This window comes from Mesoplodon densirostris, chromosome 14, assembly GCF_025265405.1.
Source record: "Mesoplodon densirostris isolate mMesDen1 chromosome 14, mMesDen1 primary haplotype, whole genome shotgun sequence".
In the NCBI taxonomy this organism is placed as follows: Eukaryota; Metazoa; Chordata; class Mammalia; order Artiodactyla; family Ziphiidae; genus Mesoplodon; species Mesoplodon densirostris.
In genome coordinates, this window is record NC_082674.1 from 46,537,240 (window position 1) to 46,552,058 (window position 14,819).

Consider the following 14,819-nt stretch of genomic DNA (forward strand, 5'->3'; position numbering starts at 1 on the left):
ACTAGTTTTTAATAGAGGAACAGATTACCTAAGATTTTAGAACAGGTTAAAAGTGACTGGGAACAGCAAAGTTCATGAATAATGGGATGTTCAAAAGAAAAATGTGCAATACTCAATAAATAATGAGCTTAATTTCTCTATAAATTTAAGAATTTAATTTTTAAAATAGAATTAAAAACAAACAAACAGGGCTTCCCCGGTGGCGCAGTGGTTGAGAGTCCACCTGCCGATGCAGGGGACATGGGTTCGTGCCCCGGTCCGGGAAGATCCCACATGCCGCGGAGCGGCTGGGCCCGTGAGCCATGGCCGCTGAGCCTGCGTGTCCGGAGCCTGTGCTCCGCAACGGGAGAGGCCACAACAGTGAGAGGCCCGCGTACCACAAAAAAAAAAAAAAAAAAAAAAAAAAAACCAAACAGGGCTTCCCTGGTGGCGCAGTGGTTGAGAGTCCTCCTGCTGATGCAGGGGACACGGGTTCGTGCCCCGGTCCGGGAAGATCCCACATGCCGCAGAGCATTTGGGCCCGTGAGCCATGGCCGCTGAGCCTGCGCGTCCGGAGCCTGTGCTCCACAACGGGAGAGGCCACAACAGTGAGAGGCCCGCGTACCGCAAAAATCAAACAAATAAACAAACAAACAAAAAAAAACTCTGGAGAACTACGCAAAGAAGACCAGAGTAAGTAACTCTGCAACAGCCTATGTCTTCAGAATAATGTGCAAAACAGAGTAATTATATGAATATTCTCAGGTAACAGAAAAATTTGAAGACAGCACTACCTAAACTCTGAAACACTGTTTTAACCTCTATTAGCACAGACAAAACTTTAAATCCTCACAATTAACAGAAGTATGCCATAATGAGCACTAAATTCTAAACAGTTAAAATGCAATATGGGAGTTCCCTGGCAGTCCAGTGGTTAGGACTCAGTGCTTCACTGCCAAGGTCCCAGGTTCAATCCTTGGGGGAGGAACTAATATCCTGCAAGCCGTGCAGCACGGCCAAAAAGAAAAAGTAACTTAATTTTCAGAGAATTGTTAAATCTCCTACATAAGCTATATCCCATAAATGTAGACTTTAAAGCATTCCAAAAGCCCAAAAGAATTGTAATAACACATCCTAAAACTATTTTACTAAATAAATTCATAGATGAAATATGCATTAACTAATAGTAATGAGAATTTAAACAAGAGCACAAACACACAGCAATTGAAATGTTTCTCATACAAAATTAGGCATCACTGTCAAAACACATGACTATCTTATACATTTAAATGTTTTAGTTGCAAGTTATGAAAAATAAAAAGAAATTAAATATCCTTATTTCTTCATGCAAAATAGTATCCAAACTTCACATCACTTTTCCTATAAGTATATAATTTTAAATATAGTCTGTCTACTCAGCTTTAACCTTGGCATCATCTTTCATTCTTCATTTTCACACACTATACCTAGAATTCCATCAATTCTTTTGCAGTAGTTCTTGAATTTGCTCCTCCAATCATACAGCTCACCCTGATCCAGGACCTCAACACCAAAAGCATAAATGACATCCATTACTAACCATCTATCTTCCTTACCTGTTCATCAAGCACTGATAGAATTATTCCATTGATTCACTGGTATAATTCTCAGTACTTACAATACTGTAAATATTGGGTTGACCAAAAAGTTTGTTTGGGTTTTTGCATAACATTTTATGAAAACCCGAACAAACTTTTTGGCCAACCCAATAGTATAGGCTCAATAAATGGAATAAACAAACGAATTCCATACTCAACCTATTCTGCAAACGAATGCCAAAGTTATTTTCCTAAAATAATACTTCTAATTCTCTAATAAGGAATTTTAAATGGCTCCAATGCCTGCCATATGCAGCCTAATTTATACTACCTGTAGTTAATTTTCAGGTTTCCCATAAGCTGGCCTACTCTGGTTCTCCAGCATGGATCCTCTACTAAGGCTAGTCCCCTCACCATCTCCCAAATAATAAATATACATAATATGCTTTTTCCTCAAGCTGCTTCCCTAGCTTAAAACACCCTCCTCTCATCTATGGCAACCAAGTCCAATCATTCTACAAGGTTTGAATCAAATCTAGCTTCCTCCCTATTTAGGCTTCCCTGATTATCCATAACCCTTGAAGCTAAACCAAACTTCTAACTAACTTATAAACAGTAGGGTTCCCTAATCTACACCTGCTAAATACACACACACACATACACACTCACTGAAAAGAAACATGTAAAACTCACATAAATTAAAGAAAGAAGGAAAAAAGCTAATAACCAGAGATTTATTTTCAAATACATGCTTGGGATCATTCACCATTCACTATAGATTCATATTGGTCAGTTACATACATTCAATACCTAACACAAATACTTAAGTTTAAAACAATAAAATGAGATACTGAAGATTATGAATCATCACATGTATATTCTATTCACAGAGGCAGAAATATATCAATAGCTTAATTCATTTACAAAGATTTTAAACAAACAGTTGGAGAAAATTAAATTAGCCTTCAATTATGAGTAAACAACACTCCATTTTCACTGAACATTCAAATTAACTAGGATTTTATTGTGGTTTACCCTTTCTTAACCAGTCTCGGCAAAAATGGATTGGAGTATTACCTCCACTGGTCTTTCTCCACTTCTCATCCTCCACAGCTTTGTAATAATCCAGGTCTTAATCAGGGACTGACTCAACACCTAAAACTAAACCATCATCCTTGGTCCTTTATCACCCAAGGGAAAGGAAACAGTCATGTTGTCAATGGTAATGTGAAGTTCAAAAATTTTTTTCTACCTGTCACTAGGAAAGTATGTTACATTAAGAATACATCATTTTAAAAAATTTCCTGAAAAACTATTGAGATGTTTCACAAAGTTTCATTTTTAATACACAGATTATACTAATAAAAGTTCCAATTACTGGTCTTCTTTCCCTACTATTATTTTTTTCTTTAATTATAACATTGTTAAAATGAGCTATGTATTGTCCAGCTTTCTATTTTAATTCAAAGTACTTACGTCTACCTATAGTGGTAATCAAGAGATCATAGCTTGGGACTTCCCTGGCGGTGCAGTGGATAAGAATCCACCTGCCAATGCAAGGGACTCGGGTTCAATCCCTGGTCCGGGAAGATCCCACATGCCGCGGAGCAACTAAGCCCATGCACCAAAACTACTGAGCCTAGGGTCTAGAGACCGCGAGCCACAACTACTGAGCCTGCACGCCACAACTACTGAAACCCGCACACCTAGAGCCCGTGCTCCACAACAAGAGAAGCCACCACAAGGAGAAGCCCATGCACCGCAACAAAGAGTAGCCCCCTACTCACCACAACTAGAGAAAGTCCACGTGTAGCAATAAAGACCCAACACAGCCAAAAATAAAAAAATAAATAAAATTAAATCTTTAAAGAAAGAGAGATCATAGCTTCATAAAGAATAAGGAAATAAGTTCCTTCTCAACCTTAGTTATCTTCACTCTATCCTGTTTTATCCACCCATTACCATGGTCTAACTGTGGACCTAAATCACCATTCAGAATAGCAACCTCCAAAATCTCAAATTCTGAAAGTGCCCTCTGACCTCAACATCACATACCACTCTGTCTCACTTCTTCACTCCTTCTAAACCTACTCTTGCTTCATTATTGCAAACTCTACTCTATCAGCCTCCCCCAATGACACTCGCTTTCCTCCTCACTTTAATGCTCACACTCTATTCGTTTCAACTATCCCACCTGAAAATGTTCCCATCCCACATTTATAATACATATCAATCCCCAATTTTGAATAAACTCCACAGATCTTTTTGTCAGTTTCTGAGTGCTAAGCATCCCTGGTAAGTTATTCAACCATGCTGACTGAATGTGTGGTTTCCAAACCTCAAATAAGCCATCAACCCTCATGACAATACTTGTGCTCATCTATTAACTGACTCCCTTTGTGATTTCCTCCCAGCAGCCTTGTGAAACTGTCCACTTTCCTCAAACCTCCAGCCTTTTAATGTTGCAGTTTCCTAGGTTATGTCATTGGCCCTCTTGTGTATTTTTTTGACACCTATGTCCTTAGTTTCTATTACAAACTTAAAAGCGAATTCCGATATCTCTATCTCTATTCTAAACCTTTCTCCTCTAAGCACCAGACCTATGTATATCCACCTGCCCAAAAGATATTTCTCACTGCTCACCAGACATTCCAAAATAAACTCAAAATTATTTTCTATATTTCCCCTCCCCTCAACTTTTCATAATGCCTTATTTAAAAAGGCACTACCGGGCCTCCCTGGTGGCGCAGTGGTTGAGAGTCCGCCTGCCGATGCAGGGGATACGGGTTCGTGCCCCGGTCTGGGAGGATCCCATATGCCGTGGAGCGGCTGGGCCCGTGAGCCATGGCCGCTGGGCCTGCGCGTCCGGAGCCTGTGCTCCGCAATGGGAGAGGCCACAACAGTAAGAGGCCCGCGTACCGCAAAAAAAAAAAAAAAAAAAAAAAAAAAAAAAAAGGCACTACCATCCATTCTTCACCCAAGTAAAAAACTTGATAATCATCCTAGACACACCCCTCTCTTGTGCTCCATACCAAACTTTTAACCAAGTCCCACCACGTCAGCATTATCTCTCTTCCATATCCTTTCTACATCAGTGCGGTTTCTATCTCTGTTCTGGACCTCATCAGCACCAACATCAGTCCTTCTAAAATGCAAATGCTATCTGTTTCAATTCCTCCAATGTTCCGTAGCCTATATTACTGTTTTTCAAGCTGGAGTAAAGTAGTGAGTGACACCTTTTAAAGAAACAAATTATCAAGAATCTCTGAGGATCTGTCCATAGACATCCTAAGAGTCAAAGACCCCTGTTTGAAAAAATGGCTTGAGAAACTAATCTTAGTCTATGAAAAAAAAATCTTTCAATTGTGAATTATCACTGCAAAAGAAATTTATTATTATTACCCCTTGAAGAAGAATTTAAATTACTGACATGAAAACACAAACATTAAAATTCCTGGGGACTTCCCTGGTGGGTGGGACTTCCCTGGTGGCACAGTGGTTAAGAATCCGCTTGCCAATGCAAGGGACATGGGTTCGATCCCTGGTCCAGGAAGATCCCACATGCTGTGGAGCAACTAAGCCTGTGCACCACAACTACTGAGCCTGCGCTCTAGAGCCCGTGAGCCGCAACTTCTGAAGCCCATGAGCCTAGAGCCCATGCTCTGTAACAAGAGGAGCCACCGCAAAGTGAAGCCCGCACACCACAACAAAGAGTAGCCCCCCTTGCCACAACTAGAGAAAGCCTGTGTGCAGCAACAAAGACCCAACACAGCCAAAAATAAAAAATATTTTTAAAATAAAAATTCCTAAAGACTCCCAAGAACACCTGAGGACCCAATTAAAGAAACACTAGTTAAGATGGTTAATTTTATGTGTTAACTTGGATGGACCACAGTGCCCAGATATTTGGTCAAATGTTATTCTGGATGTTCTGTGAAGGTGTTTTCTGGACAAGATTAACATTTAAATCAACGGATTTTAAGTAAAGTGGATTACTTAAAGTGGCCCTCCATAATGTGGATGGGCCTTATCCAACCATTTGAAGGCCTTAATGGAACAAAGACTGACCTTGTGCTAGAAAATTGCCTTTGAACTCAGTGCATTTCTTCCCTGAGTTCACGCAGGCCCACTCCATTAGATTTTGGACTAAGCCTCCACAATCTCATGAGCCAATTCTTTAAAATAAATCTAACTCTCTCTGTCTCTCTCTCTCTCTACACACACACACATCTTGTTGGTTCTGTTTCTCTGGAGAGGACCTGAATGAATATACATCTCCACAGGAAAAAACTCAATCTTCCAACATGGTATCTTAAGGACAGCTCCCCACTCTCCACCTCTTCAAATTCATTTCCCATGTGCAAAAAGCATACAATCTCTGCTTTGGCCATATAAAATATCCTACAGTTCCCCAGTTCCTCCATTTTTATTCACATTTTCATGCTATTTTCTTTACTTAAAATGTCCTTCCTCCTACTCCCACTATTTGTGACTCCTATTCACCCGATTGCTCCTACTCAACTTTTATGTCACAATTCAAATGTTTTCTCCTCCAAGAAGCCTTTCCACCATATAAGCCTTTCTACCATTTCCACTGCTCTCTTTGTGCCAACAGTATACCAAGAACATAATTCCACTACATAGCACATACGTCACACTGCAATTTGTTTACAAGCTTGTCTCTCTTACTAGTGGGCAAAGACCATGTCTTACTCGGCATCACATCCCCAGCACCTAGCAGTTTGTCATATAGACTTTGTTGTATAGTAAGCACTCAGAAACTATTAAATGAATGAACTGATCTTTGAATGAACCATCCCTTCATTCTTCTCACTAAGTACTGTATCTATAGATCCTGGCAGAAGAGATCTCTGCCCTGAGCCCCACTCTGGCCTTCCTCAGCATATGCCCCTCACTATTGGGCAAGAAGTCCATGGAAACAAGAGGACATACCCATACACCCCTCCTTCTTGATGACACTCCATTTACTGGAACTATGGAATTTCTTGTTTAAATACCTCTAACCCAATTTCAGGACCTGTGCAGGCCTCTTTCCCAGATCTGTCCTTGGGATGGACTATGCTACAGATGTGTACATCCTTGGGCCAAGGAGCAGCTGTTTGGAGTAGGGAGTACAAGAGCCTGGACCTCAGGCATGCATGCAAGATGTCCACAGGCATGCACAGAGGACCTCTCTGTGGTGCTAGACAGAGCCAGGGATGGGGACAGGAGGTTGGGACCCACCTCTTCTGAAACAAAACTGTGACTTTATGAATTCTAAATTCCACAACTTCTTTATTTGAATTTTAACTGTAAGGCTGTGGACAAAAATCTCAGTATGTTGAACATCATCAAGAAAGTTACGGGAAACCAAACTGAAGGCTCTGTATATTCTAATACCATACAGAACCACGGACTATGACACTGTTCTTACCACCTCACCTCAGCAAGACATAACGCAGGTGGGGAAAAGATCCAGTGAAGGTAATTAAAATAAATAAGGGGACAGAGGGAAAACAAAAGAAAGAAGGAGAAATAGAAGACAAACTAAAAAGGAAAACAAACTAAATTCTACAATACTAAAACTAGAGAGTATCCTCAGAATTTTGAAAATTAATAAAATTATAAAACATCTTCATTCATTCCTTTGACATTTACTGAAAATTTATGACGTACCAAATCTATGCTAGGTGCTGGTGATACATGCCAGACACTATTCTAAGTGTTGGTGATTCATAACATAAAATCTCTAGCCTCCAAATGCTAACTCTCTAGTAATAATACCACTTTAACAATTTAGTAAATGTAGATAAGGGATCATAGGGGAGAGAGCAATTAACTCTGCCAAGGGACTTCACAGGGTATTAAAGGATGAGGAAGAATTTGCTAGGCAGAAAAAGGGGAAACAGTCTAGGGGAAAGTAATTATTTTAATAGAAGTAAAAGATATCAACAGCTAACATTTATTGAGCACTTGCTATACGCTAAGCATTGTGCACAAATCATTCTATTTGATTCTTATAATAACCCTGTGATTCTCTTTTTATCCTGTTTATAAATGAGAAAATTGAGAAGTGAGATGACACCAATAGAGATCATACAAAACCAAGCTGTGAAAGATCATGACTTGTTTGAGGAAACATAAATATCTAGGTATGGTATAGCACAGGATAATAATAATGACAAAAAACAGCACTGGGGATACAGTGGTCAACAAAACAGAAAACAGATACTTTCCCTGCCTTAGTAGAGATTATGTCTACTCCAGGAAGGAAACATTATCTCCCATCTTAGAGATGTAGGAACTGAGATTTAGAGATGTCAAGTAAATTGTTTAAGGTCACATACCATGTGTGTGTGTGTGAGAGAGAAATGAAACCAACTCCATCTAATTCGAAGCCCAAATTCATTCCACTTTGCAACACAGCCTCTCTATTATTCATTCATTCAAGATAAGTGTATCAAGAACCTACTGTGTGTCAAGCACTGTGTTTGGAACAGAGAGATAAAAGATAAAGTCCTTGGCTTCAAGAAATTCACAGGTTAGTCAGTAGAGTCTAGCTAACCAAGAACTGCTATTACCAAGGTATATATAGGGTCCTAGGGAAGCACAAGGAGGAGTACTATGCCTAGGATGAGCCAGGGAATGGCAGCGAAGTTAAAGAAAGCAATAGTAAGAAGGTGAAAGAGTGTTCTAAGGAAGGGAAGAGTGTCTAGAAAGGCACTGAGACATATGAGAACACAGCTTGTCTTTGGGAACTCTAAGTTTGCTCAATCTTAGGCTATGCACTGAGGATTGGTACCATGCAAAGATGAAAATAGAGAATTAGGGAGCAGCCAGACCTCAAAGGAGTCTAGACACTCAAGTAATGAGTTTACTCTGAGGGCAGAAGAAAGCTACTGAGACATCTTAAAGGTAGGAGTGACATGATAAAATCTGTGTTTTAGGAAATTTCACGTGATCACAGATAAGGAGACAACCTGAAGGGGGGCAAGCCAAAGGTAAGAAAATCAGTCAGGGGCTACCGCATTAATCCCTAAGTCAGGGACACATCTGAGAAATGTTTGGGAGGTAAATCACAAAACCTGGTAGTAAGACAGCAACTCTGATTACATCATAAGTGTGTTATTAAAGAAGCAAAACAGGGACTTTCCTGGCAGTCCAGTGATCAAGACTCTGGACTTCCAATGCAGAGGGCGCAGGTTCGATCCCTGGCTGGGGATCTAAGTTTCCACATGCCGCATGGCGTGGCAAAAAAAAAAAAAAAAAAGTGAAATAAAACTACACAAAAATTGTATGAGAAAGACCATACCAAAATTCAGAGTTAATGCCATACCTGGTAAGACAACTTATATATTTTATAAGTCACTTTGGGGTTATTATAGTCATAAAGTTAGCACAATCTATTTTTGAATCTTAAGTACTGATAGAATGAAGGAAGATTTCTCAGTCAACTTCCTCTATTAAATGGCTCCTTTAGGTACACTTTATGAAGTTGTTTCTCAGGAAACACTTAAGCAGAAGTTGGATGACCATGTGTCATATAAGAATGATTTTCATAGATGATTTCTAAAGTACCTTCAAATTCAAGATTCTAAAAGAAGAAATGCCATGACAAGTATATCACAATTACTACATTATTCAAGTAGAGATTTCTGTAGCTATCTAATGGGGTTGAATCATAGAAAGTAATTCCAAATATTGTTCTGATACTATTAACAATTTTTCTGTACTTAAAACTATAATATATCCATATTTTCAACTGCTTAGGTAATATGACTAGGATTATGAAATCAACTACAATGTCACAAATTCCTTAAAAATTCATATAGCAAGTAATATTCTACATTGGTTGCAAAACTGCATGACATCTCAAACAGGAGAATGATTATTTCCACTTCACTGTCACCAAGCCCTATGTCTGATAACTAGCACTGAGGAAAAAAGATTTCATTTGGTTGAAGTAGGAAAATGCCCTGCAGCATGCAGAAGAGCTGGCCCATCTCTAAATAGCTTCCTCTTCCCATTAGTTAAAGAGAACTGATGCCATGTCACAAGCTCTTACAGAGATTCTTTGATTCAGGAGCTACTCAATGAAATCCAGGATTCATCTCTGAATACACTGAATCCCAAATCAGTGAACAGACTCTGAAATTATAAGGCAGAGTCATAAACTGGCAAGAAGAAGTCAGCTCGTTACTTCCAAATTCTAGGTCAAAAATACCAAATCCGGAGTCACTAAACTAACCAATATTCTTACTCTTAAAAAACTCTTTAGACAAAAAAATTTCTACCATAAGGATCCTAAACAAAATTCTATATCACATCTGAAAGCAGGAACACAAGACAGGCAGGGCAAAAATGTAATTATAAGTATATAAACAGATTTCCACTTCTAGCCAACATGAAATAAAAGGAACCAAATTTACCCTCCTGCCTGAAACAACTGGGGGAAAAAAAAGGACAAAACATATGAAGCGTTTTTCAAAACAGTGGTCATCAGGCAACAAAGGACAGTAGATCCCTGATAAGGGGTAAACATACAAGATAAGTCCTACAATTGCCCCAGTTTACTGCCTTGAAAGAGTTTCTAGGCCACAGAACAGGAATGGGGAACCTATGCAGAGCACACACAGTGGTCTCCCTGAGTTGAGGAGACAGAATTTAGTATGGAGACAGCACGGTGACTGCTGAGTACCTAAGAGAGAGCTGCACAGAAAGATCCAGAGATCTACACAGGATATCCCTCAAGTCTTCAGCTGAGTACTTATATAAGTATACACGTGTGAGGAAACTACACACGGACAGTGAAAGAACCACCAAAAAGGATTATAGGGACACCACCCAGAGCTCACACAGGTCCAGGAATAGTTCCTGTTCCCACCAGCCAGAGTACTCAGAAGGGTTCTGCCTCAACAGTGCAACAAAGCAAAGTGGTACTGCCTAACACAACTTAAAAGCAAGATCTGAAAAGATCACTGTTTCCAAGTAACTTAATTGCATTCCAGAACAAAGCTCAAGAATATTTTTAATGGGATACAAAAATATACTGCACCCAAAAACAAAGTAAATTTTCAAATGTCTGGCATCTAATCAAAAATCACCAGGTATGCAAAAGCAAGAAAACACAATCCATAATGAGGAAAAAAAATCAATCAAAACCAATCAAGACATGGCACAGACAGTATTAGTAAACATGAACTTTAAGCCAGTTATTATTGTATTCTACATGTTCAAGAAGCTACAGAAAAGACAAAGCATGAAATCTATACACAGGGAAGATATAAAAAGGACTGAATTTTTAGAGATGAAACTACAGTATCTGAAATGAAAAATACACTGGATGGGATTAACAGCAGATTAAACATTACAGAAAAAAAGATTAATGAATTTAGCAAGATTATCCAAAGTGAAACAGAGAAAAAAAGACTGAAAAAAAAATTGAATGGTATATCAGTGAACATCGAGCAGCCTGATATACATATAATTGGACTTCCAAAAGGAGGAAAGGAGGCAAAGAAAGGATATATATTTAAAGAAATAATGGCCAAAATTTCTCCAAATTTTATAAAAACTACATAACCACAGATCCAAGAAGCTCAATGAACTCCAAGCACAAGAAACATGAAGAAAAATACACATGCTGCATTTACAAACGGTTCTCGCTCACAAATTCTATAACCAAATGTAATCTAGAAATTACTCAGACTGAAGCTAACTTTTAGGTTAACTTACTGGGTACAATTTCAACTGACAATTTAATAGAGTATATTAAATCAAACATTAATTTGAGCAAAGTGCTTAACAGAAATCTTAATGATTTCAAAATTAGTAAAACATTGCTTTCAAAACAATGTGTATTTTGTTGCCCTATTTGGTAAATAATTAGGTAATTTGTGTTGATCTTATTTTAGAAAGAAAGTTTTTAAAAAGCTAAAACATACGTCTTCCTTTTTTAAATTTTCTTTTCCTTTAATTTATATAGGTCATTCAGAACAGAATTAGGACACTGAAAAAACTTTTAAAGAAACTGAGAGGTGGAAATGAAAACAGAAGCAGATTTGAGGTTTGGAATAGAGCTACTCCTCCCAAAAAAACAACCTGGCAACCACTAGTTTGGAACATCATTACTTTCAAAATATAGACACATATATATTTTAAGTATAAAGCTGTACCCAAAGTGGAAACAAGCTGAAGTGTCTGTTTTTAGCACCTTGGCTAACAATTTAGGATTCAAAAAATCTAAGTATTTTCTGGAAAAAGAATCATTCAAATAAAAACCATTACAGGGGAAAACTAAAGTAATGTATTTTCCTATTTTTGTGAGCACACCTGTTTTTTTAGGGTTCAGCATACAAATTCACAATCTTCTGTCTAAAAACAAACAAGAAAAGAGACACAGGGGAACAAGTTCTGAGTATCTACTGTAATGGCTACCCTTCCTGTCATTTGTGTTCCCTAAAATAGAAGTCAGTTTAATTATTCTACCATTTTGCTTGGGAAATAGTGGGATATTTCAAAGATTAAAGATAGTTCCATGGGAGAGCAGCCCAAAATATATTTATTATCCCTGGAAATAATTAATGTCTACATTCCCTTTTCCTTCTTTAAGAAGAAAAATATACATACACATTCAGATAACACATATTTCTTTGGGTGCCTACACAAAACACTTTTGGAAACCATGTAGTAGTATAACACTTCCCTGTAGGATCAACACATACATGAAAAATAGCACAAAAATCTCTTTGAGCATATAGACTACGAGTCTCTTTGAGTACACAGACTGATAAGTTTACCAGTGGAACAGTTATTTATGGATTTGACTTATACCTTCTTTTAAGTAGAAAAATCTAAAAAGAAAACTAATACCAAAAAAAAATACAGAATTGATCATTTACATGTTAGCTTATTAGTCTATTAACAGTAGATTTATTCTCTGGTAACAATTATTTATTAATAATGTACTAGATTCCCAAAAATATAAAACATAAGAATGTCTTAAAATTCAAAGTTCCAAACTACTCTTGTAATCAGTTTGTATTGAAAACAAATAAGGCTAAATACACATTATTTTAAGCACAACTGTAATATTCACTACACTGATGTGCTGAGAATGCACATATACTACAATAACTATGATAAAAATGGAGCTTTGATTTCACTGATCCAGCTACCAATGATTTCGATATTCAATTGACACCTCAAAATCACTTTCCTACTTAAATTAAACCCAATATCATGAACATAAAAGACAAAGATTTGCCTACTAAATCATTAGCCAGTTGTCATCAAGATTTCAACCACCTGCATTTCAAAACTAGCTCTAAGAATACCTTAAAATGATTCCCCAAATATTAATCTACTAATTCACACAATAAATCACCTAATCAGACTTTAGTTATTATATGCATTTAAAGTACTTCCTACAGCAACAGTCCTCACCAATCAGAACTGTTGTTTGAAATTCTTTCCTCTGAAATCTGTTATTACTTCACCAGTTTCAAATTTTGAGCCATTTATTTTTAGACACAAAGGTTAATAAGAAACATTTCTGCACCAAGCACATAACTTCACAGTAAAGCCTTTTTCCCCGCTTAGGAAACTAATTCCCCTCCTCATTTTACCAAATTATCAAAGAGGATACAATGTGGTTTGGATTTCAGCACTGAAGACAATAAGTGACAATACATGATTTGCAGAATGAAAAATTAAAGTTTCACAATTTTAACACGTATCATTACTGGCTTGTGATAAATGGGCTGGGTATGTAAGATTATCACTCCTTTCAAGGTCCAATTCTTAAACCACCTTAATTTTTCTCGCCAAAAAACTAAATTAGGATCTTAAAACATAAAGCCTCTAAGTTCACAGTATGCAAGTTAAAAAAAAAAGTTGCCTAGAAAGAAAAAAAAAAAAGAACACTTACATTTGGAGCATGACTTGGTTCAAGAACACCCCATCCACCAAAGCCACATATTCATCCAGGTTGGTCCCATTTCCTGCAGCCAGAGGTCCAAACGTTTTAACCTAGAACAGAATGATGATCATCACGACACGAACGCCCACCTCCATCTCTGCAGCCACAAATAATGCAGCAAAATATACAATAAATAACACCCCACTTACCCAAGTGACCAAGGGGCTGGTCATGAACTGCTCCAGAAGGGGAGTAAAAATCTCGTTCTCCATTTTACAGAGAATGTACTTGAAAAAAGGAACTACCACAAAAATAACCCTAGGGAATTGGTCACTAAACGTTGAAGAAGTAAGTAGAAATCAATGAAAGTCCATTTTGGCACGGGAAGAAAATCCCATCGTGGAGGGGAGAAAAACTCTCCCTCCTCAAAAAACACCCCAGAGGGAAACGAGCCGAAATCCCGAGAAGTGGCTTCGACAGCAGCCACGAGCAGCAGCCTGCCCTGGAAATGTCTGTACCGGGCGAGGAGGGGCAGAGAAAAGGCATCTGGAGGAGGAGGAGGAAGGGAGAAGGGGTTGGAGCAGCAAGACAAAAAGCCCGTCAAGGTTGCCCAGCTCCTGGAGGAGCCAGACCAGCGAGGCTGCCCCCAATGAATTAATCCCCCCGTGGGCTAAATGAAATCCCACGTTAGATACCACGTTAAGGGTTGCGAGCGGCCGTCAGGCTTGACCTTTGCGTTCCGCTCCACACGTTCCACCCACCAGTGGGCATGGAGACGCTTTGACCCGCGGAGCCTCCCCTGCCCGCAGCCCCTCACCAACGACAGACAGGGCTCGCCCCTTCTCACCGACCGCACACCATCCCTCCGCCGACCCCGAGCCTCGCCGCCTGCCCCCTTCCCCTCCCAGGGGGTGGGGGCTTGAATGTGTGTCCCTAACCCCCCAGTTTCCCGAGCCCCGCCAGCCTTTTCAGTGCGCCTCAGGGAAGCCCTGGCACAAAATCACCGCCGCGTTACAGCCTCCTCCTTCTCCGCCCTCTCTGGAGGAGCCAGAGTAACGGCCTCAGAACCGCACGGCCGCATCACACCCCGCTCTCCGCCGCCCAACCAGCGCCTCCAGCCCGCCGTCAAAGGGGCGCGCTGCTCCCTCCGCGCCCATATCCTTCCGCCGGCTCCCCGCCCCTCCCGCGCCGCAGCCTCTGGATTGTGGGAGAAGAAAACCGCTGCATGAGCGCGCTCCCCAGCGCGCGCGCCCCTGGGCCGGCCCCGCCGCCGCCCAGATCTTGGCGGTGGGCGAGGCGTGGACGCGCGCTCCCTGCGGCTGCTTCGGTGGCCCGCGACTCGC

At 39.6% G+C, this 14,819-nt stretch overlaps 1 protein-coding gene across 8 annotated transcripts in view; it reads right to left on the reverse strand.

Moving 5' to 3' along the window:
* The window catches only part of CCDC88A (coiled-coil domain containing 88A), a 123,843-nt gene extending 109,269 nt beyond the window's left edge, over window positions 1–14,574 (reverse strand). For 5 of the 8 annotated variants that reach the window (XM_060117505.1, XM_060117507.1, XM_060117506.1 and 2 more), the window contains exons 1-2: window positions 13,686–14,572; window positions 13,486–13,586 (exon numbers count right to left, since the gene is read on the reverse strand). In XM_060117505.1, the coding sequence (XP_059973488.1) occupies window positions 13,486–13,586; window positions 13,686–13,748 (164 nt within the window). In that variant the 5' untranslated portion in view covers window positions 13,749–14,572. Of the gene's footprint in view, window positions 1–13,485; window positions 13,587–13,685 lie in introns of all 8 variants that reach the window. The other 3 variants (XM_060117501.1, XM_060117500.1, XM_060117502.1) reach the window with 3 other exon arrangements.
* Window positions 14,575–14,819: the final 245 nt, after the last annotated feature.